The sequence below is a fragment of the Peromyscus eremicus genome, chromosome 4 (genome assembly GCF_949786415.1).
Source record: "Peromyscus eremicus chromosome 4, PerEre_H2_v1, whole genome shotgun sequence".
Taxonomy (NCBI): domain Eukaryota; kingdom Metazoa; phylum Chordata; class Mammalia; order Rodentia; family Cricetidae; genus Peromyscus; species Peromyscus eremicus.
In genome coordinates, this window is record NC_081419.1 from 48,352,173 (window position 1) to 48,379,079 (window position 26,907).

At 45.1% G+C, this 26,907-nt stretch overlaps 1 protein-coding gene across 1 annotated transcript in view; it reads left to right on the top strand.

The window, feature by feature from the left end:
• The first annotated feature begins 9,738 nt into the window (after positions 1 to 9,738).
• Positions 9,739 to 26,907, top strand: part of Myo3b (myosin IIIB) — a 293,027-nt gene continuing 275,858 nt past the window's right edge. Inside the window, exons 1-5 of the mRNA XM_059260661.1 lie at positions 9,739 to 9,919; positions 11,011 to 11,145; positions 20,080 to 20,184; positions 20,380 to 20,479; positions 23,422 to 23,498. Coding sequence (XP_059116644.1) covers positions 9,770 to 9,919; positions 11,011 to 11,145; positions 20,080 to 20,184; positions 20,380 to 20,479; positions 23,422 to 23,498 — 567 coding nt within the window. The 5' untranslated portion in view covers positions 9,739 to 9,769. The remainder of the gene's footprint in view (positions 9,920 to 11,010; positions 11,146 to 20,079; positions 20,185 to 20,379; positions 20,480 to 23,421; positions 23,499 to 26,907) is intronic.

Below are 26,907 nucleotides of genomic sequence, written 5' to 3' on the forward strand. Positions count from 1 at the left end.
GACCCTCAGATTTCATTGGCCAGTCAACCGCGCTGAACCAGCCAGCTTCTGGTTCAGTGAGAGAGCCTGTCTTGAGGGAATAATGTGGGAAGCGCTGGAGTGAGACACCTGTCCTCCCCCTCCCCCGGCCTCCACATGTGCGGGCACACTCTTGTGCGTGCCCTCACCACACACACACAAAGGGAGACATTACAATGGGTGACGATGAAATTTAGAAAAACCACCAGGACAAACTTATACCCACTATATTAGAAAATATTTTAAAAAATGAATTTGCATCCGATCCACCAAAATTAAAATAAACAGTTTAAACAGATTCCTAACAACCAATGAGACTTAAACAGTAATTTAAAAAATATCTGCCGACTGAAAATGTAGGTAGATAAGACAGATTCACTGCTGAAAGCCACCAGGACTTTAAAGGAGAACTAATCTCAAACTGTTTCACACATGTAAAAAAAAGAGCAATGCTACAAATTCTTTTTTATGAAGCCAGTATTACCCTGATACCAAAACCAGACAAAGATACAGCAAATGAGAAAAACAATCCATCAATCTCCCTTATGAGCATAGATGCAAAAATTCTCAGTAAAATATTTGTTCACGAAATTTAAGAATCTGTCTAAAATATAATAAACTGTGACCAAATTGACTTCATTTCAGAAACTCAAGGATAGTTCAACATACAGAAATCTATAAGTAATATGATATGTAAGTGGACTCCAGGACAGAAATCACATGATCGTCTCAACAAATTAAAAACAGGTTTAAAGAGCATTTACTTCACTGTTTTCTGTGTTGTAGGTGTTTTGCCTGCCTGTATGTCTGTGTACCGCTTAAGTGTCTGGTGCCTGCAGAGACCAGAAGAGGGCATCAGATCCCCTCGGACTAGAGTTAGTTGTGAGCTGCCAAGTGGGTGCTGGGAATTGAACCTGGGTCCTCTGGAAGAGCAGCCAGTGCTCTTAATGGCTGAGTCATCTCTTCAGCCTCCCCGAAAAGGTTTTCGAGAAACTTCATGTTAAAATAATGATAAAATCTCGGAAGCTACAAGGACTAAAAAACTATTTTAAAATATAAAGGCGATATATGACAGACCTATGGTTAATATGATACCAAATGAGGAAAACAGTATTTTCACTAAAATCAGGAAGGAGGCAAGGGTGTCCACTCCTTTTCAATATAATGTTTGACATCTTACCTAGAGCAATAACAGGAGAGAAGGAAATAAAAAGAAAATAAATAGAAAAGAAGTCAAATTATCCCTATTTGCAGATGATATCATCCTCTATATAAGATTTCCAAACACTACTGGACGCTATTGGATCTGATACACATGTTCAGCAAAGTTGCAGCGTATAAAATAACATGAAACCAGTCACTTTCCTGTATACTAGTAACAAACACGCCGAGAACTGAATCAAGGAATCACACTTGCAATGGCCCCCAAAGCAAAACAAAACAAAGAACTACTGCGGAATAAACCCAACCAAGGAAGTGAAAGACTTCTGTAATGAAAACTTGAAAACACTGAAGAACAAGATCGAAGAGCACACTAGAAAGTGGAATGGCCTCCCGTGCTCATAAATTGGAAAGGCTCAATGAGAAAATGGCTGTATTACCAAAAGCAATCTACAGAGCCAATGTCGTCTTTATCAAAGTTCCAAGGCAACCCTTCACCAAAGTAGGAAAAAAAAAATCTTAAAATTCATATGAAAACACAAAAGTGTCTGAATAGCCAAAGAAATTCTGAGCAAGAATACTGCTGGAGATATCACCACACTGGATTTCAAGTTACGCTACAGAGCCAAATTACCAAAAACAGCATGGGATCAGCACAAAAGCAGACATTTAGGTCAATGGACTAGAATAAAGGATGCAGATATAAATCCAGACAACTATAGCCACCTGATTTTTGAGTAAGATACTAAAAACACATGTTTGAGAAAAGACAGCCTCTTCAGTAAGTGGTGCTGGGAAAGCTTAGTATCCACATGGAGAGGAACAAAACTAGGTCCCTATCTCTCACTCTGCACAAAAATCGACTCCAAATGGATCAATGGCCTTGTAAGACTTGAAACTCTGAAATATTGGGGGGGGGGACAAGAGGGGGACACTTCAGGATATAGGAAGAGAGAGAAGCTTTCTATATAGGGTTCCAGTTGCTCAGGAAGTAAGACCAACAGTCAACAAACGGGACCTCATGAAATGGAAGAGCCTCTGCACAGTGGAGGGAACAAAGAATTGAATAAAGAGCCTACAGAATGGAAGAAAAACCTTTGCTGGCTGTACATTCGACAGAGCATTAATATCTAGACTATACAAGAACTAAGAAAACTAAAGTCCTCCAAAGAAGAAGGACAAACGGCCAATGAACATGGAAAAGAAACCATTCAACCTCACCAGTCATCAGACAAAAGCAAAACTATGCTGAAATTCCATCTCACCCAGCCGGGATGACAGCCGTGAAGAAAACAAATAAAATGGCAGGGGATGATGGCTCAGTGGTCCAGAGCACTGTCTGCTCCTGCAGAGGACCCAAGGTCAGTGCCCAGAACCTGTGACAGGCGACGCACAACCACCTGTAACTCCAGTTCCAGCGCATCCGATGCTCTCTGCTCTCACATTCCCATGCCTACACACACTCACCCACACCCACCCACACATTTAAAAAGAAAATGAATGTTTATAGGTCCAATGTGAAGCTCCGTTGTTTCAGATTGGCTGTTATAGCTGTAGAGAAGTTCACAAAGATGTGTAAACATTGGGGCTGGTTAATTTCACTTATGTGTGTGCGAGTTGTTTTTTATTTGCTTTTATCCTTTTTATTTTTATTTATCCTTGTGATAAAGTTGTAATAGTTTTTTTTTTTTTTTTTTTTTTTAAAAGGAAAGCCGGGCGGTGGTGGCGTACGCCTTTAATCCCAGCACTCGGGAGGCAGAGCCAGGCGGATCTCTGTGAGTTCGAGGCCAGCCTGGGCTACCAAGTGAGTCCCAGGAAAGGCGCAAAGCTACACAGAGAAACCTTGTCTCGAAAAACCAAAAAAATAAAAAATAAATAAATAAAAATAAAAATAAAAAATAAAAAAAGGAAAACAGTAAAGACTGGCAAGGATGTGGACAAAAGGGAATTCATATACTACTGGGAGGAGTGTAAACTAACCCAGCCACTATGGAAATATGTATGAAGTTAAAAAAAACAACACTAAAAATAGATCTACCCTGGGAGCCAGCTTTACCAGTCCTGGGTACTTAGCCATGGATTCTAAGTCAACATGTCGCAGAGACACTTACTCGGTGATGCTTTTTGCAGCATTGTTCAGTAGCTAAGTTATGAAACCAATCTTCATGTCCCAAAACAAAGGAATGAGTAAAGAAAATGTGTGTATACACAGTAAAATTTTTCACTCACAGGGAATAAAGGAATGTGGTTTGCATAAAAAAAATGGATGCAACTGGAGATAACCATACAAAGTGAAGCAACTAAAAACAGACAAACGTCTTGATTTTTCTCACTTACTGCATGCTCTAGTTTGACTTCTGGCTGTGGTGAGAAGAACTGAGCAAAAGCCGCTTGGAGGGGGAAGGGCTTTGTTTCATCTTACAGGTTAACGATCCATCACCAAGGAGAGCCAAGACAGGAACTCACGGCAGGAGCTTGAAGCAGAAACCGTGGAGGAATGCTGCTTATTGGCTTGCTCCCAGGCTCCTACTCAGCTCCCTTTCGTATACAGTCCAGGCCCAGCTGCCTAGGGGCTGTATGCCCACAGTAGTGGGCTGGGCCCTCCTACACCAATTATCAATTAGCAATCCAAAAAATGTGACCACAGGCTAATCTGATGGAGACGATTCTCCAGTTGACCCAGTGTGTCGAGCTGATGACCAAGATTAACTGTCACACTGGATTTTATGTAGATAAATAAAATGAAAATGAAAGTATAATTGTCTGTGAGGAAAATGGGACTAAGCAGAGTGGAGAAGAGGGGATCTGCTCAAAGCACAATACATATTTGTATGAAAATGCCCTTCTCTTACATAGTACTTCGTACAATGAATACCATAATGAAAATCTTACAAAATAGTAAGCCGTAATTGTGTGTGTGTGTGGCAGGGTAGGGAGTGTTGTCTCAAATGCCAGATACACAGTTCTGCCTTTCAGGGATTTGTTTTATAGAGGGAAAAAAGGAAGCTAGCGGGTGGGGGGGGCATTGTTTTGAATTTCCAAGGTTAGGGAAGTATTTTGTTAGTGAAGTCTTTTACTAAATGATGTCTGTCTGTCTAGACAGGGCCTTAGGTAATGAGAAGTCTGTGTTTCTTAGACATTAGGTTGATGATTTGTGGGCAGGTAGGAGAGTGTTCATTCTGAGTTACTCTCCTCATTACTCTTACTTTCTGAACAGAAATGCCCCTCTGAAGGACGATCCTTTGCCTTGCTACTGACTTGGCTATTCCTGGTACAGGAAGGGATCAGATACCACAGGGACATGGGAGAGGATGAGAATTTTGTTCCCAGAGTGTGGCATGGATGAGAATTCCATTTGTGGTGTTGCCTGGCATAGTTTACAAAGCATATTTAGGAATTCTTCACTTAGGAGTAGCTGCAGAGACACCAAGGACCACAGGGCTTCTGAGTGGTTAGCAAACTACCCCCATGGAGGAGGCTCACCATCCACTTCTTCCCAGATAGACATAGCCCCTGCCTTTGCCTTTCAGTGAATGGGGCTGTCATAGCTGGAGTTGTCCAACCTCGAGAGGTCACCCTTTTCTTTCATGTCTAGGTATATGAAGAACTGTAGGAGGTCCAGATGCCTCTTCAGGGTGTCCTGAGCTTCAAAGCATCATCAGTGTCACTAAGCAGAATGCTTACTACCCCCAAGCCTGATCTGCTAGAAGCAGCTTTTGGGCTGTTGCAACTGCTTCCCTGGACCTGATCACCGCCTTTGTTGTAGGGCTGTAGGAACAGCTGCTGCTTGGTTGATGTTTATTTCATTGTCAGAGAGTTTACAGAGTCAGTATTGATTTTAAAGAGTGAAGACAGGTCTGGCTATGAGTAATCCCTTGTTCTATCACTCCTTTATTTAACCTTGTCTGAAAGTGCCCAGAAGCACCTGATGGATAGGCCAGGGGAACCTGGGTGATCAGCCCCCTGATTCCGTCATCAGTACCCACTGGAAATGAATCCTTCTGGGGAAGAGTTGTGCTTATTTTTGGGAATCCATTTTGTTGTTCTTAGGAGTGTAGACACTGAATCTCCTGCAACTAGGGTTGTTTTCCTCATAGAACTTCTCAGTACTTGGGCAGTAGGTTAGAAGGACAAGCCATTGCTAACTCTCTGATTCCATTCTGTTCTATGAAACAAAGGTCACAGGATTGGACCAAGGCAAATTTGGATTGCCGTTTTTGCATTGCCCTGGAAAAGCTGGGTCACTAATCCTGGCTTCAATTTCTTCTGTAAAATGAGATGCATTAGTTCACAAAGGCTGCTGCAACCAAGAACCACAGACTGAGTGGCTTTAACAATGGAGCTTAATTTAACCATGTGCTGATGTTCTGGAAACTGGATGGAGATTGTATCTGATCCTTAATCTACTGTTGTTATACAGACACAAGTCATAATGCATTTGTCACACCCCACTATGATCTCATTCCCCCTTAATTATCTGTGTAAAACCTCTGCCTCCCCATACAGTCACATCTTGGGATACTGAGGGTTGAGACTTCAAAATATTAGAGAGGGTGCCACAGTTCAGCTGTGGTGGAGGTGAGGTAATGAGTTCAATGGGTGGTTTTCTGCCAGTGCTCTGGTTATTAATGCCCATGTCCTCAGAAGGCTCCAGAAGCTGGTGTGACAACTGAGCTTGCTCTGAGATCATCCCCAGACTGCAGAACTTCCGATAGTAAGACCGAGGCAGTCCCAGCAACACAGGGTGGCTGGTCACCCCACAGGGCTCCCACAGAGGATGCAGGCAAGCCCTCGGCTCTCTGCATCTTCTCCCTCCTCTTCTGCCTGAGCTGCAGAGCTTCTCTTCAGCGTCCACCTCAGCATCCCCCTCAGCATCCCCCATGGATCTGATGGTCTCCACGGTCCTCTCCTGTTGGGAGGAAAGCCCACCCGAGGCCACTACAAACTCTTTATTGCTGCATGAGGAATTTGCCTGAATCATGCAGCCCTGAGCTTTACAGCTCTTCATCTTTTAAGCACAAAAACCACATCCTGATTGTCACATTTCAGTTAGCAAGAGGCAGAGCTACAGAAGCCAAAGGGTGAGGTTAAGACATTTAGGGACCTTCCTGGAACTATGGACTAGGTCGTTGATGGGTTAGGTCTTTGTTCCCATTTTGACAGGTGTTGGGGCCCTCGTGCTGGGTCTTAAGGTCCGAATGCTGCCTCTATCATGGCATCGGCTGTGCTAAGGTCTGGGGGCCTGTTACACTCTCGCTGCCACATTCTCTGATAGTACCATCCAAACCTGGAATTCTACTCAGGTCTGAGATTAGTAACCGATCAGAGCAAAACTCACTTGGTTAGTGGCCCAAAGTGAAATACAAAGTGGGAGGTGTTTTCTAAGCCTTGTTGGGTCTGAGGTGGATCCCGCTGCGCTCTAGTGACGCTTCCCACGCTCACTGCACTATCATCTTCTACGGCAAGCAGCGGTCCGGTGAATGAAGTGGGTGGGAACAAGACATGGGGCAGCTGTGGCTACTCTGGTGCAGGTGGAGAGACTGAGGCAAAGAGCTGTGGCCCTAGCAGAGTCTCCCACTGGCCGGGGGTGGGGCGGGATAGTTGTAGCAGTTTGTTCAGAGTGCTGAGGAGTCCAGAGCTCAGCCCAGCACAGGCGTTTCTGCCAATGGGGGACAGAGGTCGTTGTCACAATGGTAAAGTCATGTACTAGTTACTTGTCTTCTGCTGTGACAAACACTTGACAAAGCCACTTAAGGAAGGGTTTATTTTGGTCAGAGTTGGTGGGTACAGTGCCCCCCGGCATGGCAGCCACAGCAGCAGGAGAGTGAGGCGGGCGGTCACATTATACTTGCAGTCAGGCAGCACAGAGAGATGAACACTGGTGTTCAGCCCATGGTCTCCTCTGTATTCAGTGCAGGACCCGGTGCATGGAATCCCTTATCTATGATCTTAACACCGGTTGACAACTTATCCGGGTCTAGACTCACTTAGGAGACAAATCCCTGCTCATGTCTGTGAGAGGTTCTAGATTAGGTTAATTGAAGTGGGAAAGAATGCTCTAAATGTGGAAGACAAATGGCTGATGGGCTGTGGTCTAGGTATCTCCTCAGGCTGTCTGGCCAAGCCCAGCTTGTCTCATTTCTTGCTCATGTGCAAGCCTAGCTAGAGAGCGCTGTCAGGGGCAGGTAGCTTGGGGATTGTTGAGGTGGCTTGAATGTGGAACATCCCTCTACTTGGTCACCAGCCAGTGGTGCTGTCTGGAGGAACATGTGGGACTTTAGCAGATGGGTCTATGTGGAGGGAATGGATCACAGGCAGGGTCACAGCCCACTGTGTTCCTAGCCCAAGTCATTTGGTTCCTGTCTGCTGCTTGCCTTGTGACCCAGTGCTTTATACTCCTGCCAACCGAGCTGGTCCTGTCCCTACCATCATACCTTCTCTGCCACAACGGACTGTGTCACCTGAGCCATAAGCCTCTCTTTTGTGTCACAGTGACAAGAACAGCAACACAAGAGTCTCAAAGCAAAGGACAGCGAGTCCTATCACAGCAAAGTTACTCCTTTGATAACTAATTCTCCTTCAGATCTTCTGACGGTAGCAAAGAAATTCTGTGCCAGTCTTGAATTCCCATCTATCCCTGGATGATTGCCAGTTTCACGAAAGACCACTGTTACCCTGGAGCCCAGGGGCAGCAGCGGTACCTGGCTGGGCTTGAATAATTCTCTTTTGCTTCTACTATAATTGGTTCACTTTGATATGCGGTGAGTGATACTGTTTCCTGCATTTGGGGAATGGCTACTAAGTATCTTTTAAAAATGTTCAAGAGGGAAATGCGAGTAATTTAGAGATATTTAGTAACTAACAGGACAAAAGGTGTGGAGATACCCCAAATGAGGTGAACAGATAGTGAGGAAGAGTAACTTTTGAAGTGCTGGGCGAGAGGAGAGGTTGCGACCCCTCCAGACCTTGAAAGCAGCGTTCAAAGGCGGGACTTGCTCAACCGGCTGGACTTGTGGCTTGGGGTGGGGGAGCTCACAGCACTGAACAGGACTTGGATTTGGTTTCCTGTGGGTTTTTGGTCATGGTTTTTGCTTTAGTTACTCTTCTCAGTGATATGACAAAATGCCCGAAGGACAAAAGGAAGAGTTGGTTTTGTCTAAGGTTTAAGCTGGAATTCAATCCTCCATGATGGGTGAAGGGACTCTATCTGTCCCGAGCATGGCAGGCATGGCTGTGGCAGGCCTTGCCCTTCTCCCCCACTCCCTCTGCCTTGCTAAAAACCATTAGATTACATTCCTAAAGCTGGCCACCAAGGTCTATTCTCTTATATCTATGCCACTTCCTCCTCCTGAGGCTGACTATCAAAGTCCAGCTATCGAAGTATTGAAGTCCAGCAATCAGACGCCCCCTTTGGCTCACCTAATTAACATGCCCAATTAAAATTAGGCACCTTATCCTAACATAGGGGTTTCCTCATTTACTTTTATAAACCACCATTTACCTATGGGCCACATCTGTCTCCTCTCTGTCCAGAGACAGTTCTTTGTCCTGCACACACACACACACACACACACACACACACACACACACACACACCCCTGAGGGTAGGGGACACTGGCCTGGAACTCACTGTGTAGCTCAGGATTGAACTCAATATGGTGGTTCTTCTCCCTTTGCCTCCTGAGTTCTGGAATATAGGAATGTGTCACCGAGCTCAGCTTTAATATTTTTGAAATGTTCCCAGTTAGGCAGGGCAAAAGGAAAAAATAATTCTTATGCCAAGTCACAGGGCTTTGCTTTGGGAGAATTATCTAGAAAAGAGAAGTGCAAAGTGGAATGCTCACCACAAGGCTAAAGGCTGGGGGCGTGGATTTGGTGCCATGGCTCTTGCTGGTGGAACCTGGGTCGCTTTTGTGGGGTCTAGAAGCAAACCTAGGTTAAGACACTCCTCCCAGCCCGAGGGCACCTGATCCAGAGTGGACTTTCTCACAGCATCAGGTGTGGAGTTTGCCTTACTGAACTTGAACTCGGAACATCTGTGTCCTTGAACTAAGGCAGTGAGCCTGCAGCTCCAGTCAGCAGCAGCTTGGTGGGATTTGCATGTGCAGTGGGTCCCCGTGCACAGACCAGCATCTGGCATGTGCACCTTTGGCCTTGCACACAGAGTGTGTGGACTCATTTCCAGCGGCTGTCCAGGAACCCTGGTCAAGTTTGCTCTAAGTGGGGACACACATTTGGACTTGCTGTCTTTCAGCTGCTTTCCCTGGCGGCAGCCACCTCTCGACACTAGCAGGACAGATGCTCAAACATGGCGGCGCCTCCCTTCTAACCTTTGCTTTCTCTCGCAGTGCCCAAATCATCTTTTACACTGGTGTTTTTAGCACGTGTCAGAGTCCTGCTACTTCTCCACTCCCGGGTCTACTACCATTTCCTATGGATACTTTGATTCTTTTCCTTCCTTGAAAACACAGGAGGAAACAAAAAAGAAGTAACAAGGTTACTGATTCAGGACCTTTGATCCTGTGATCCACTGCTCATGATGCAGTTTCTCCACAGGAAACACCTGTATGGATTATTTCACTATAACCCCATGATGCTTGGACTGGAATCCCTCCCAGACCCCATGGACACCTGGGAGATCATAGAGACCATTGGCAAAGGCACTTATGGCAAGGTCTACAAGGTATCCAACAAGAGAGATGGGAGTCTGGCGGCTGTGAAGATCCTGGACCCTGTCAGTGTGAGTAATGGAGGGACTTGTAACCGCCCCTGGTCTTTTGGACACATTGGGTTTGTGATTTCTTTTCCCGAGTTAGGGATAATTTTCATGAGCGCTGTCAGGAAATCTCAAGATGAATCCTGGTTTGTTAGTGCCTATGAAGGAAAGGACATGGTTTGGAATTAAAATTTTTCCTGGCCTTGCTGGGCATGGTGGAGGATGCTTTTAATCCCAGCACATGAGGGGATGAGAGAGTAGGGGGTAGGGAGGGGTGGGTTGAGGGTTGGGGGGGGCACAGAGGCAGGCAGAGAGGCCAGCCTGGTCTACAAGGCAAGTTCCAGGTCAGCCAGGGCTACATAGAGATATTCTGTCTCAAAAAACGGAAAACAAACTAACAAAACAAAACAAAAACAAAAACAAAGCTTCCCTGGACTTTGGTTTCTTATGTGATTTTTTTGCTGTTTTGGCTTTAGTGTCTTGGGCTGTTAAACGTTATTCTTTTGGGGGAAAATGCTACATTTCACTTCCTGTTCCTCCTGTAAGTCACAAAATGAACCTGCCTCATGATATTCAATCATCTGAGGTGACATTTTCTTTCAAAGCGCCGAGGTCACCACGCTCTGCGCTGGTCTGCACAGGGAAGTTGTATCTTGTGTGGGCCCCTTCAATCTTTGAAAATTCTTCATTTTTCAATAAAAAGCTATTTAGAATAATAAAGTTCATGAAAAATATTATAAAGAAATGTTATTGCTTCTAATAACCAGAAAGGTTGGACTTGGGGTCAGTATAGCTACTCTTGGGTATTTTTAATATCTGACAATGACGACGTTAATATATAGTAGTCTAGTATGGTGGTGCACACTCGTAACTCCAGCCCTTGGGAGGTTCAGGCCTTGGGGGGATTTTGAGTTGGAGGTCGACATGGGATGCACAGTGAGTTTGAGGTCATCCTGGGCTACATGGTGAGATCATGTTTCAAAAAGACTCAAACCCATAGTCAACATGCTTTGTTACTTGATGACTGGAGTACTAAGTCCTTTCTGCATCTTTCCTTACATACCAGTCCAAACCAAGTACGTTCCTTTTTTTTTTTTTTTTTTTAACCCTTTTAGGATATGGATGAGGAGATCGAGGCTGAATACAAAATTCTGCAGTTTCTTCCTAATCATCCCAATGTTGTGAAGTTTTATGGGATGTTTTACAGAGTGGATCATTGTGTGGGAGGACAGCTGTGGCTGGTCCTGGAGGTAAGAGGTTCCTGTTGTATAACCATGGAATGGAAGAGCGCGCCGAATGCTGGGGGCAAGCGGGTGCTTTGTTGACCAGCGTGTTTACAGGTGTACATTGGAGGGGTAGATCCCTCCTGTGCACCAGACACCCGAACAGATGTGAGACACTGTAGTACCCGAACGGATGTGAGACATCGCAATACGGACAGCAAGGTGTGTGGGTGAGGTTTCTAATTTTCCTGGTTTTAAAAATGCAATCCTCAGCCGGGCGGTGGTGGCGCACACCTTTAATCCCAGCACTTGGGAGACAGAGGCAGGTGGATCTCTGTGAGTTTGAAGCCAGCCTGCTCTACAAAGCGAGTTCCAGGAAAGGCTCCAAAGCTACACAGAGAAACCCTGTCTCGGAAAAAAAAAAACAAAAAAAAAACAAAAAAAAAACACAAAAAAATAGAAAACAAAAAATCTTCTAACACAGAGTAGATCTAGGAATCCAGTTGGAAAATGTTATTGTGTTCTACAAAGAGGGAACATTTCACAGAATTCGTGTTCTAACTTAGTATAGCCCCGTTTCGAACTCTGCCCATGATGCAGTAGGCCTGCGCCATTTGTAGCTGCCTGTTTGTGGGCTCCTGAAAACTGGATCTGAGAGTTGTGTGTGGAAGGTTTGTTAGTGAGTCCTCATAAAAGATTAGCTGAGAGAGAAAGGAGGAAGTGAGGGAGGGCCACGGGGCAAGGAGACGTTGAACAGCAGTGAGGTTGTAATCACAGCCTTAGCTAGTTCTCAGGGAAATGGACAGCCAGGAACCTGTCCATAGTTGTCCTCAGCTGTACCTCTGCCCTCTGAGGAGAGTGAGTCCAGGAAGGCAGTCTCCTGCAGTGTGTGTGTGTGTGGGGGCAATTCCTAGTGAAAGGTGCCAGGGAGGAGGGGACAGTAGACATTCCTAGGGACATCAGAGGGGACCCAAAGAGAATGTAATGTATGCACAACTGTACTTCTTCTCCCCTTTATTAATGGCAATGAATGTCACCTGGTGCAGAACACCGAGTCCCTACATCATACTCCCCACGAGACTGAAGAGAACAAGGAGAACAGGACAGGTCATTTCCTTCATTCTCACAGGGCCCACCCTGATTTGTCGTGGACCCTGCCCATCTGAACTAGCTCACACCTCCATGCCTGTGGTCATCAGAATGATACAGGAGCATTTAAGGTCACATGTGGACCCCTTAAAGAAGCCCAGGAGCCACCTTCCCTTCACCTCAGTCTTCTTGGACCCGGGAAAGCCTGAGAATGGGACAACGTGTACTGGTTGTCATGGCAACCGTGGATGGAGAATTCATTATTATACCCAAGCGTGATAATCTGCAGGAAGCTGGTCTCAATATTTCTGTCACATCAGCTGCCTTCCTCACAATCCAGCAGTGCAAGGGGGTTTGATGTTTATGAACCATCTCTGAGACGTTAGTTGGTATATTAAATCATATGCACATTCTCCCATCATCTTTTGGGTTTCATTAGCCACCTATCCTTCACCCCCACCCTGAGAAGATTAGGGTTTTTATCTTGCCACAAAGCTGCATAACACTGATGCTTTGTTCAGGAACGGCATTGTTTCCCGAGTCTCTGTATTCATCGTCAGCTCTGAAGAGCTCTGCTGCTCACTATAACTTCATCGTGGAAACACAGTGACCAAGAAGTCTCTCCTTTCACTCACCCCCTTTTCTGCACATCCCACCCCACTCCAAACATCTCTGTGTTCAGACAAAGAGAACTGAACCCTTCAGGACTTCTTCAAGGCTTATCAAGGGTCTGTCCCTTGTGCTGCTGGGCAAGCAGCAGGCTGCTTATGAGTCACTGCTCTTCCTGATGAGGTGGGATGGTAGACACAGGGCCGCAGGTGCACCCAAGGCATCCAGGGAAGCTGTGAATAATAAGGAGGAGTCAGGCTGTGACCTGAGCCATGTGCTGATGCTCCCTGGCCAAATAGCCTCTTGCTTTTTCCCATTGAGCAGAGGCAGGTAACAAGACCACTCAGAGACACGGAGAGACTTATCCCTCAGCATGCAATATGCTGGCATTTATCATTTTGCTGATGGTTTTGCCAAAACTGGTGGCATTGGATGCTACCTTCTGTGTCCCAACATGGCTATTGGATAGCCGGATGTGCCTGGTGCCTCCACAAGTCTCAGAAACACAAGTATGGCTAGATTTCGGACAGTGGCAGAAGTCCCTGTTTTCTTTAGTTTCAGCCTCTTGGTATTCCACAGATGGCGAGAGGGCCAGAGAAGGGAATAGCATGACTATGACCATGACCGGTTACATGACAGGCTTGAACTATGTGTGTCAGTCAGCTTTTCTTTACTATAACGAAAGCTCTGAGATAAATCAACCTAAAAAAGGAAAGGCCAATTTTGGCTTTTGATTAGAGAAGTTTCTAGCCTATGGCTTTTCGGGCCTGTGAAGAATTAGTCCATCATGATGTACACAAACTGAAGAAGAAATGGTTTACCTCCTGGTGTCTTGGAAGCAAATCAGGAAGGAAAAAAGAGAGGCCAGCATCCTGACATCTCCATCAAAGGCAGAGCTCCAAAGACTTAACTTCCTCCCACTGAGCCTTACCCGTTAAAAGTGCACTGCCTCCCAACAGCATCATGTGCTGGTGGGCAGCCTGTTAGCACATAATCTCTGAGGACACCGGCTGGGAAAGCAGTCCTCTTGTCCAATCACAGAGCTGGATGATGGCAGGCCACAGTGTGCCCCTGTGAGTCTGCCCTACCTGTGGCTTTTAAAGGTCTGACCATAAAATGATGATGTGTTTAGAATTGTCCTCCTCATCCATTACACTGAGATTAAGTTTGTGTTACCTTTGCTCTTCGCTTGCTGGATGTGGTGAGAGGGTCAGGGAGCAGATATTCCATGGGCTAATTTTAGAGGGTAGAAAAAGGTTATCAATAAGCGCCTCAAATGAGCACCACTCTGAAAACACAAGCAAATGAAAATGTCAGCTCTACAATTCATTACCAGTTTGTCAGTTGAAAGCAAACAAGACCCCCTTCTTGGTAGACACCTGCAGCATTAGGACGATGTGCAGAGGAAATGTCTGTGTATGGTGTGTTGGACAGTGTGCATTTATTTTAAGTAAGTATTAAATTTAAAAAAATCCATGCCTCATTTTCTCTAACCCAAATAAGATGTAATACAGAATTAGACCTTTGAGAGCAGCCTTATCGAATATGTACTAAGGCACGCTGTCTTCTTCTCCTTTTAGAGCAAAACCTGGACAGGTAGAAATAATCATTTCAGCATGAATCAATTGCTCAACTCCTGGAAATAGTATAGAGTGCCATAAAAAGGCTATTAAAAAAAATCAAGCCGGAAGGTGGTGGTGCACACCTTTAACCTCAGCACTCAGGAGGCAGAGGCAGGTGGATCTCTGTGAGTTCGAGGCCATCCTGGGCTACAGAGTGAGTTCCAGGACAGGCTCCAAAGCTATACAGAGAAACCCTGTCTCAAAAAACTAACAACAGCAACAACAAAACAAAAGAAAACAAAAAACTTTGATTTTTAAATTAAGTAAAATAATTGGCTTTAATAATAATCTCTTCCCCTACATTACTAGAGATCAAAGTGTAAATTCAGAGTCTGCAGAGCTAACGCAGGAGAGAGGAAGAAGAAAGGGAGGGAGGAGGAGAGGAGGAGGCTGAGGGAACATATTCTCTATTGAGCTCTAGCTTTTCCTCAGGCCCTGGAAGTCCAGTCTAGTCCCAAATGTCATAGGAAGCATCAAACAGCAAGCTGTCCTCACCCACTGACACTGTGGCATGAATTAAGTCTACCCTGTTGAGGATAGGGGTCTGGGCAGGATGCTGATGGAGGAGAAGGGTTGGTAGGATGGCATTGGCCCTAAACACTGACTGCAGTTGCTGCTCTGGAGAGTCTAGAGTGCAATGAGGGAACGCTTCGGTCAGATGAAGGACAGCAAGCTTCTGACAGGAGAAGGGAAGAGCTTTGGAAGGCACAGCAGCATCTACAGGCTCATGCTATCTGTGTTCCGAGTTAGGGAATTAAGAAACAGCTGGTGGGAGTGGCCCTGCTCCCCCACCACCACACGCACACAACCAGGGAAGACCGAGATGGGTGCTGGAAACCTCCAGTCCAAACACCTCTCAAGGAGTGAGCATCTCCCTGTCAGAAACGGAGCTCCTGAGTCCCAGGGGGTGTGGTTTTCATTTGTGTAGTTGCAAGCTGGAGACTTGACCTAGTATTCAGGAAAATAAAGATGATCTGTCCCAACTGGAGTAGAAAACTGAACTGGACTGCCTGCCGAGAGGGAGACAGAAAGGCAGACATGATGCTTCCTACGGCACCTCCTCCAGTAATTTTGACTGTTTTTTTAGTCTTTGTAGAACCTCACACCCTTGAAAGACCTTGGCAGTCTACTGATCACAAGGCACTGAAAGAAATTCTCAACTGCCACCTCACTGAGTCAAATCAATGCACTGGTGGAGGAGATACTTGATGATTGGAGCTGAGCTAGAACAGAGGTCTGGAGACTGTGCTGCCTGGACCACTCCTTAATAACACAGAGGAAAGCTGATGGCTTATTCAGCAAGGAACATTTTATTGCTTGACGTTATAACTGTCCTGATGAATGCACACACTGTGATTGAGTCAATATTCAGCGATGTTTCGAAAATGAGACGTGGAACGTAAATTCTTTCTTCTATTTTTCTTAGTTTGGAGCAAAATGCTCATTATATTCTAGATGCATCCAGCTGCCTCATTTCCCGAATGCTGAGGGCATAGGGAGGGACTGTGGAGAGGAGACACACCTCTGTATTTGAATCTGATGGCTGACAGAGAGGGCGGGAAGGATGGGTGGGCTTATGTGCCAGCCCTCAGGCCTGGGGCAGGAGGCTTGTGTGCCTTTCAACAACTCTAAGGAGATTATTTTATCTGATGCATTTGAATATAATTTCTCGTTTTGCCTTTTTTTTAAAAAGACCATTGTCAGTGTGTAGCTTCTCTCTCTCCTCTTGTATCTAAGTCACCACAGTTTTCCCTTTTAGAATCTTGCTCAGGGACTTATCAACGGGGCACCTTCCTTGACTGTATCCTGAACAGTTTAATTACATTTCTGTGAGTTCTGGAGAGTCAGACCGCTCTTAACTCTGACATTTACTGAGCAAAAGTCACCGGCTGAGTAAGATCTCTTTTGTGTTTTGTTTCGTTTTTCTTAGTTCACAGCTGAATTTTGATCCCGCTGACAAACAGCTACTTTTAACCCCTCCCTAAGTTTGGAAGTGATGAAGAAAGGTCCCAAGTTTGCTCCCCAAGTAACACATGCTGAAGAGGCCCTTGTCACACAGTTGGTCATATTCAGAAAGAGACTGCCAGGAGTCTCCAGGGGGGAATTTCCAGCATTGCATCAGCTTGGGTCAACACCCAGCACTTAAATGCCCTCTCAGTAGGATTTCAGCATCCCCTTGACTAGGAGAAAGCCCATGTCCCCCTGAGCTGGGAGTCCAGCTGGGGCATAGTCCTGATGGAGCTGTTTCATGCTCTGCATCCAGAGGACCAGAGCGCCTCACCAGCACGTTCTTTCCTCTCCTCGCATCTGCAGACTGTGCCTCCACTTTCCACATGGAGGTCTCAGAACCTTTCTTTGAGTCCTGTTTCACAAGCACCTCATGACTTGACTTGGGCCCTGCCTCCCTTCGCGATTGTTGTTTGTGTGTGTGGTGTATATGTGGGCATCCGTGCATGTGTGTGCACATAGGTTTGGAAGCTAGAAGTCAATATCTTTCCCAATTAGCTCTCCATCTTATTCTTTGAGACAGGCTCTCTCGATGAACCCAGAGCTCACCAGTTCAGGAAGGTTATCTGGCCAGAAAGCTCTAGGGAATCCACCTGCCTCTGATTTCCCCAGTGCTGGGGTCACAGATATGCACTGCCTCCCTGGTTTTGTATATGGGTGATGGGAACCTGGACCTAAGCCCTCATGCTTGCATGACCAGAACTTTACCGGCTGTGCTGGCTAGTTTTCTGTCAACTTGACACAAGCTAGAGTCAAGAGAGAGGAGGGAGCCTTAACTGAGAAAAATACCTCTATGAGATTAGGCTGTAGGCAAGCCTGCAGGGCATTTTCTTAATCAGTGATTGGTGGCGGAGGGCCCAGCCTATTGTGGGTGATACCACCCCTGGGCTGGTGGTCCTGGGTTCTATAAGAAAGTAGGCTGAGCAAGCCAGGGGAAGCAAGCCAGTCAGCAGCACCCCTCCATGGCCTCTGCATCAGCTCCTGCCTCTGGGATCCTGCCCTGTTTGGGTTCCTGTCCTGACTTCCTTAGGTGATGAACAGTGATGTGGAAGCATGAGCCAAATAAACCCTTTTGTTCCCAACTTGATTTGGTCATGGTGTTTTATCACAGCAATGGTAACTCTGACTAAGGCCCCTCCCCCATGGATGTTTCCTGCTGGATAGCCCATGTTTGGTGCTGATGCCATCAGTTCATCTGCCAATCTGCTGCCAAAATTATCTTTCCAGAATGTAAACCCGAGCACTGAGACCTCATGCCTGAGCTTCTCTCTAGCCACACATGCTCCTTACGTATTGAACTAGAGACAGTATAGAACGGCAATGCCCATTCTCTGTTTCCCTCCCACCTCCCTTTGTCCCAAGAGCGGAGTATTTAGACTTCAAACGCACAAAGGCCATCTCTCTTCTTTCATGCTCCTGTTCTTTGCACAGGATGTCCCCAGCTCCTCTGCCCTAGATGTTCTTCCATGTCCTGCCCAAACCTGTTTGTCTTTCAGACTCATGTCTGAAATGCTGTCTCCTATGGAAGAACTTCTCAGGCTATCCCCTCTCATCCTCCCTGGACACACCCTCCCTCCTTAGTGCAGACCCAGTTACTTATGTGCCCATTTCTGGGCAAAGAGCGCTTGGAGGCTGGGGACTGTGTCATCTCATGATGGAGCAGGAGGTGATAAACAGTCTACTGGCAGCCGCTGGGAGCAGGAAGGCGAACACTGAATGTTGCTTGTCCTTTTAGGGTCCTGTACCACACAGCTAGAAACAAAAGAACTTGGAGCCCTTTGGATGACAGAGCAGCTAGTTTTTCCATTACTGTGACAAAATACCTCTGTAGTGAACTTGTAAAGAGAACGTGCTGGCTCAGTTCAGAGGGTCCAGTCCACGGCTGGGAAGCCTGTGGTTTGGGGTGCTGATGGCAATGGAACTCTGGTAGAACACACTGCTCCTTTAATGGCCAGGAAACATGTATGGGAGCATGCCTCAATGACCTAAGACCTCCCACAAGGCCTTTCATCCAAAAGGCCCATAGCATCTCCTAATAATGCCATCCTGGAGGCCAATGTTTTAATGGATAAGCTTTGGTGGTCATTCAACATCTGAACTATAGGAAGGACAGAATCGAAATACAACATCTGGGACGTGAGAACCAATGAGATTGAGTGGTCAATTCAAGTTGATATTGACAGACTGCCAACCTCAATGTCACTTGATATAGTATCAAACCCAAGAGTCATCATAGTCTTCAAACATTTCATTGTTTTAGGGGTCCCTGCAAAGTAATTCCTGATTGTAATTTTGTCTTAATTTTAAGGATTTCCTATTAGAATTTTAGTTACATACTTAGAGGCAACTGAAAGGCTAGAAGCGTGGGTACTTCATTGCAGGCTATTTGAGTGTTTGGATATAAGAATCTGCCAACTGTATAGCAGGGATGGTACCCATATCAAACAGAAGCATATGCTCAGCCTTTACTAAATGCTGCAGTTGTTCAGATCGAGAGCTGAATAGATCCTAACACGCCCTTGTTTCTTTTAGTCTAGCTGCTGATCTGCCCTTCCTCCGGCTTCATTATGTAAGAAAGCCAGTCCACTCAAGCAAGGGAGCACCCCCCACTCACTAGTTTACTTATTTCAGACAAAGCTCCAGGGAGCCCAAGTCTCTAAAGTGGGGTTTTTACATAAGCTCAAGATGGCTGCTGGCCTTGGATGAGAGCTCTGCGTTTGCTCCTCAGAAAAGGGCAGGATGCATGTACATCACACTGCCTGCTATTCCAGGGTGTTTACAGGCCCCGTTTCTAACGGTTACAGATGTGTTGATTTAAGGTGACTTGTAGCAAACCCAAATGACTCTACAATTCGTATAGTTTCTCCCTGAAAACCTTTCCATTGCTGGGAGAGGAAGACTGTGTCTGCTCTCTGTACCCATTCTTCGGTGATACACACTACAAGATAAAGGACAGCGTGAAGGTGGAGTCATAGGCTGCTTTAAATTATAGACAGAGAGAGGAAGGATGAGAGGGAGAGAGAGAGAAAGAGAGAGAGAGGTTTAAAGCCTCCTAAAATCTCAAGTTGAACCCGAGAAAGCCAAGCACACCGCAGGCCTGACAAACACTGACACTTTTGGAAGAGTTACTGGCCAAGCCTTAGATGCCCGCAGTGCCAAGCAAGGCACTGAAATCATTGAGGTTTGTCTCTTGTCTGGTATCAAGGGCATTCATCTTGCCTCTTCATTTTTTTTCATCTCCAAAATGCATGTTTAAAAAAGAAAAACAAAAAACAGACAATAGTCACATAAAGTGAAGTAGCCAGTAAGTTACCATGGTTACAGATATGCTTTCTCTTTCAAATTTCTAAGTAATAACTTGTGCTTTTATATTTGGCTTGGCAATGAGAAAGTCAGCCTTTGGTATCAGCATGTTCACTCATAAACCGTTACTTTGAATAAAGACTACATACACACAAAGAACCTGATTTGGTTGTCTAATAGAAATTTGCAATCTAATTATTTTAGTCTGGAGTTTTGTGATCTGCAAATTTACCACATTGTCCATAATCAGTAGATTTTTCTTCTAAATATATTTGTCTTTTCTTTTTGTTTGGGTTCTCTGGCTCCCTCTCTGTCCACCCCCCACCCCCAGCTATGTAACGGGGGCTCTGTCACCGAACTTGTCAAGGGCCTCCTGAGATGTGGCGAGCGGCTGGATGAAGCTGTGATCTCCTACATTCTGTATGGAGCCCTCTTGGTAAGAATGTCCATGATGTAGAGGGGACAGTTTGGGCACAGCTTGGCTCCTCATGGCACATTAGCAATGGGAACTCAATCTGGGGCTGGTGTGACTGATGTGGACTTTGATGAGACTGTTGGGTTGATTTGCTGACTGCTCCAATTTCTCTTTCTCTCTCTCTCTGTCCTGCGGTGGTGCTGGGACACCGGACAGGGCCTTCAGCATCTGCACCTCCATCGAATCATCCACCGAGATGTGAAGGGGAACAACATCCTCCTGACGGCGGAAGGAGGGGTCAAGCTCGTTGACTTTGGTAATGACTGTGGCATTTGTTTTCTTGATGGGTGCAGCTTTAGCCGAAAGGGACAATTGATTGCAGTCTCTGAAGACTGGGGCCTCTCTGCTGCACCACAGGGCCTTTCCAGGCAAATGGGCTGGAGAGTAGGGGCTTTTCCAGATGGATCGCCCTCGGAGATGCTCTTTCCTAATTATTTTCAGCTTTTGAAGCAGTTTTATTAAAAATAGAAAATAAAAGTATTGCAAAAGAAAAAACTTTACAGAGAATGGTATTTTGGTTTTGTTTGTTTTTGGTTTTCCGTGAAAGTTTCCCACCTCAGGGCAACTGTCTGTAATTTACATTTTTCATCTCTCTTTTGCATATGAAAAGAGAAAGCTGTTTGGTTTTTGAAATGACTTTCTCTAGCCTTAGGCATACTTATTTGCAGTGCACAGAAGGTAAACCGGTCCTCTGGGCCTGGGAGATGTGAAATTCTGACGATTGCCTCAACACGTGAGGCATGTTGACCTGAAAACGTTAACAGGAAATGTAGACAGTATCATCTGAGGCCAGAGAATACTGACTCTTCTCCAACATTCTGTTTTGATAGTCCGAAACCAACAAGCCATTTAGCTTTCCTTTGTGTTTGGCATATGGAATGGTTTGCTCTTCTAAACAAGTTCAAGGTTAGCTACAAATAGTGAGAAACCATTTAGAACACTTCAAAACGCCACCAATATCACCACAGTAAAAATAAGATGGTTGTTTTTAATATTCATTGTTTTGCCGATAAGAAATAATTTGGTCTAACAATGTGTCTGCAAATGATTTGTGTGGAAGAAGTGATATAAGAATAAATGAAGTCGGGGCTGGAGAGACGGTCAGTCATTTAGAGCATCTGCTGCTCTCAGAACCTAGCTGGAGGCTCACAGCTCTCTCCCATTCCAGTTCCAGAGGACACGGCACTCTCTTCCAGCCTAATCAGTCTCCTGCATGCACGTGGTGCACATACATACATACATACAGACAGACAAAACACTGACACACATAAAATATAAATAAATTTTAAAAATGAAGTTGCTTTAGGTGTGTTGGCCTGTGTTTTAAGAGGCAAACCAAGAAAAAGGGTAGAGGAGGTGGGTTGTCTGAGGCTGTGATCCTCTCAATAGGAGGAATGACAGGACTGTAGCCATGTGCTGCAGTACAATGTGTTTTCCACATGTCCCTGAGGGCATTTAATATTCCAGAAGGGGATAGCCTAGAAGGATGAGGATAGATTTTAAAACCAATTTATCCACATAGCAGCTTTGCAAGCTTTGAGAGAGAAAATGTTCTTAATCTTCCCAGCAGAAAGTTCCTGAGCCTCCAGTTGCTCTAAAAGAAATTTCTAGAAATTAAAACCAGAAAGGTGTAATTGTTTGTTTACTGCATTGTTATGGAGGACTTGGCACAGTGGGGATTACCTGGGGCACTGGGACATGTGTATAGTCCCAGCTACTGGGAAGGCTGAGGTGGGAGACTCATTTGAGTCTGGGAGTTTGAGACTAGCCTGGACAACACAGCAGAGTCCTTGTCTCAAGTGTAGGGGCTGGGAGATGGCAGCCCTTCCAGGCTCTTTAATAAGGAGAATGCAAATGGCGAACCTGGGAACCAGCCTCATCATCCAGGGCCTGGTGTGTGTGTGTGTGTGTGTGTGTGTGTGTGTGTGTGTGTGTATTGAGAAGCAGTAGACAGTATTTAGACATGAGTTCTTATCTTCAGTTGCAATAGTGCCAACATTTCTCATTTTCTTCAGGGCTGTACTAGACTTCTGCTTAGTATAAAAAATACATTTATAAAGTACATGACATGATTATTCTCACATTTGGTATTAGGAGAACCTATAAGTTAGGTGTGATTGTTGCCCTTATCCTAGTTTGAAGATGGGAAATCTGAGGCTCAAAGATGAGGCAGTCATACCACTAGTGAAAGGCATAATTTACCTGGGAGGTGGGTCTCCAGACTTTCATTCCAGTCTACATTTCCTTCCACTGTATTTGATGGTACAGAGGAGAGAGGTCATCAAAGGACATGGGAATAATATTAAAATTCAGGTCTTCCACAGTGAGCTTTAGATAATAATGCTGTCAATTTCTTTTTCCATTTGAGAAGCATTGCTTTCTTGCCAAGTTTCTAGTCTTGTAGGCTAGATAAGGCCTGGAATCTTTTTGTGTCTACACTGATGCTCTATTATAGATAATGCTTGCCAATCTTCCTCCTCCATAATGAAGCACCTATTGAAGAAATTGTCTGAAATAATTGGGAAACATAATACGGAGATATTTTGGGTTGATCATAGTTGTTGATATTTTTCTTTATGTTCCAGTTTTGCAGCTGTATGGACAGGAACCTTATTCATTAGGAAACACAGGTTCTGATGCTTTAGATAGAATGATTAAAACTCCATTCATGGGTTGGCAAAGTACATGGGACAAATATGCCCCACCTTCTATTTTTATGCAACCCGTGACCTAAGAATTACGTGTATGTACGTATCCAGTCGTTGTAGTTTGAGTCCAGATCTTGTTATATACTCATACTAAGCCTCAAACTCACTATGTAGCCCAGTCTGGACTTGAACTCTTGATACTCTTACTTCAGCAGGATCCTAAGTCTGGAGATTGCAGACATGTGCTCCCATACTTAGTTTGATTTTTCTATTTTTAATGACTGCTAAAAACTCAAAAGAATATATTATGACATGTGAAAACTGTACTCAATTCAGATCTCGGCATCCACAATTAAAGTTTTATTTAGGTATGGCCACACTTCCTCATGGCTGTGTTTTCTGTGGCTGCTTTAGCACACTATAGCAGCAGTTAATTATGACAGGGACCGTGACACCTAAAATAGTTGCTCTCTAGACTTTTATGGAAAACTGCCAACCTCTATCTAGGAACTTCTGCTCACTGCTGAACTCTGATCCCCTTTTCCCGCAGGTGTCTCTGCTCAGCTTACAAGCACACGCCTACGGAGAAACACATCAGTTGGGACCCCATTCTGGATGGCCCCTGAGGTAAGCAGGAATTATCTAGTTCTTTGCACTTGTTGAGTGCCTTGGTATTGTGCCTTTTTTTTTTAGGCAAGACTCATGCTCTCTACAATTTTCAGGAAGAAAATCCTTTATCCTTAGAGGACTCTAAAATCCTTGTGGGTGAGAGATACTGATAAGATGGTCTCAGAGAAGCAGGATTATGTCACAGCCAGCCCACAGGGAGCCTTCATGCCAATTAGGAAAATAGAGGCAGTTTCTACAAGGGTCTTGGCTTGGCACGTTCATCTAGCCTTCACCTACATTAGAAACAGCCACCTTTCCTAGATACATGCAGTCCACGATCCGTGGCTTGGTGGAGAGTCTCCTTTTAGCTCCAAGCAGCCGACAGAGCTGCATGCACTGTTCCCTGGCTGTTTCTACCATGTACATGGCAACTTCTCTTGTGTACGTTGTTAGCTTTCTGTGATAGAGCAGCCTTTGGTCCTAATTTAGTTCTGGCCTCAATACAGAGATGAGGCAGGCAGAAGTAGGGGAGCTTTCCAGCTGGGGAAAGTGTGTGTGAGTCACCCGTGCAGCGTGCTCGATAGGTCAGCATTTCCTTCCCCAGCACCCCGACCTTCACCTGAAAGACGCTCTCTGGGAGAAAGCAAATGGATTCCTTCAGTCAGAGGACATAGGCGGTCACTGGCCCGCCTCTGCCTCCCAGATGGCTTTCTGTCTCCAGTCTGTCTGCATGGTCAGTCTTCTGTATGATGCCCATGTGGTCTCCTAAGACAGCAGGTAACTCACACCAATCTCTGCTCAATCTTGAGTGTGCTCTACCGTATACAGCCTTCCATTTTTTATTTGGGTAATGAACAAACCCACTTTAAACAAAAAGAAAAGCTGGCAGGTTACAGTATTTACTTATTGTAAATGTTTTTAAAATAGGTTAAAACGTATGAAGCTGGATCTATACGTCTTATCTGTAAAAAAAAAAAAAACATTTAAAAATCACAAAGCCACTAACGGTCAAATCAGCAGTTTAATGAAGCAGATGCCATTGTTTGAGGTGTGATTTGTGTTTTGCAATGTGATTGTGTCTCGGCACACAGTTGTGGGTTCTTTGAATCTGGCATCTCTGTTACTACATAGCATGTGTTGACCTAGTCTCCCCCCCCCCCCACCTTAGCTGTGTTTCAGTCCACATGATCTCTCTTTGCAAACAGTATCTCCTCTGACTTCCAACTGTTGCTTTCTGTAAGCTGGGCACAGTTTCACAGTAAAGGAATGTGGGCACTAAAGCTATATGGCAAATAGTTACCTAAATGATCTGAGATATTTGTATTTGTGGCAATACACTCACTGAAACAAAGATGAAAAAATACATTTTCATTTGTGAACCCCATGGGGAGGATGAGATCATAATTCCTTTGGATGGTATCATATTCTTATCTCTTTTTATCTGTCCAGGTTCATTTTCAATTCCTTTCCCCTAGCTCACTTCTTATTCTCCAACAGTAGTGAGCAACAGATTTCCCTCCCTTGTCCCTGGCCCACATTGAGGCTCTTACTTATGTCTAGGTAGGAGATTGTCACTACAGCTGCTACACCCTCAGCCTGCCATTAACCACTGTCTTCTCTGCACAGTGATGGGCAGGACTCCAGGACTCGGAGCTTTGGTGGGGATGTGGATGCTGACTAAAGTCTCCACCCCCTGCTGGTCCAGAGTAGGTGCTCAAAGGATGTTTGCTGGATAAATGAATGTGTTGGGGATGGGGGTTATGATAAATGGAGTGGAGTTCACAGGAGGCTCCAAAGCTATCGGAATTGGCAAATTCCTCTTTAGATTTCACTCGATCTGTCCTGAAAGGGAAGCCTAACCGAAGTCACTCAGCTCATTGGATGACATAATGTGGAAGATGGCATTCCGGTTCTAATCTCAGCAAGCTGCTTCTCAGAACCACAGGATAAGATGGAAAGAGCCCTTCCCTGGCTTTGTGCATTTATTAGAAGGTGGTGGCTTCCCAGCTTCAGTTGGCTTGAGGAAAGCATATGGAGTCTTTCTGCAAGGGTCAGTGAGGAGGCCCATGGTGAGCTTCTGTTCCCCAGCCTGCCTGGCCATGGCTCCCTTCTCAGCAGGGAAATCCAGTGTCTCCCCTATCTACTGCAGTGGATGAACTGAAAAGCGGGAATTCCCAGAAGTGGGACCTTGACAACATCATCAGGAGCAGGTTTCTGATGGCCCCATTCGGGGTTCTCTTAGGATGAGTGCTGGGTCCCAGCCTGCAGTTTTTAGTCCATAGCATCCTCACACTCCAGTCTTTGAAATAGAGTATCACTTTTTCCAGCCAAGCTTCACTGTGCTCTGTGGCCCTTCATATATACCCACAGGAACAACCTCCCATTTGACAGATCAGGCAGCAAGTATTTATGTGAACAATGCTTTGGATCAAACGAAGTGTTTGAAAAATAGAATCAGAAATGGTTCAAATTAGCATTGTCTTCATGTGGAGCCTGAATATGATATCGCTTGTATATGCTTTCCCTTCAGTTTGTGTGAGGAAGTGGATTTAGATGAAACGCAACAGCGCCTGTCCTAACAAGGCCAGTGGATAAGACTTGCAGATGGCCTATACTTTATTTTTTAAATGCAACGGAAAGATCCTTGATCTTATTTTGTTTCTGAGAAACCACACCATTGTTCCCTTCCATTTCTACGACACCAGCTTGAGTAACTGTGATATTTGATTCAAATGGGCTACCCTACAAACCAGGTAGCTAGTGGAATGTGACCATACCTCCATCAAATGTTGACGGGCTGTCAAGACTCACAATTCACTCGGGCTGCTAAAAGCTAGTCAACATTCTCCATCCCTTCTTCAAGGCCGTTGGCGGGCACTACCCACATAGAAGAATATCGACCCAGCAATGTGTGTGTGTGTGTGGTGGGGGGGATTCTACAAGATGCTCACACTTGGAAACAATACTGCTGGGAAAATAAATTCCGAGCATAGGAAAAGGGACCGTCTGAACGTCAAGATCAGTACAAATCCTTATGAACTAAATACATAAGTAGCATATTGTAGCTACAGGGAAGATAATCCTATGAGGTAAATTAAAAAAAAACCCTCAGCATGAAAGATATATTTTAGATTGCCATGAGAAAAATAATTTAGACAATAAAAACCTGTTTTCATATGATGGGAACAGAGGCTGGTGAGTCTAGAGTTTGTGATTTGGCAGCACAATGACGTCACCGAAGTCCAAGATTCCCCTTTATTCCCCCCTGATACTGGGGCTTGAGCCCAGGATTTTATGGGGGTGAGGCAAGTGTTCTATCACTGAGTTATACTCCCAGTCCTGAGACCTGTAGCACGAATCTTACAAGGTCTTATTAATAAAAATAAACTCAGAGCCAGGTATTGGGGTGAATGCTGAAAGATCAGAG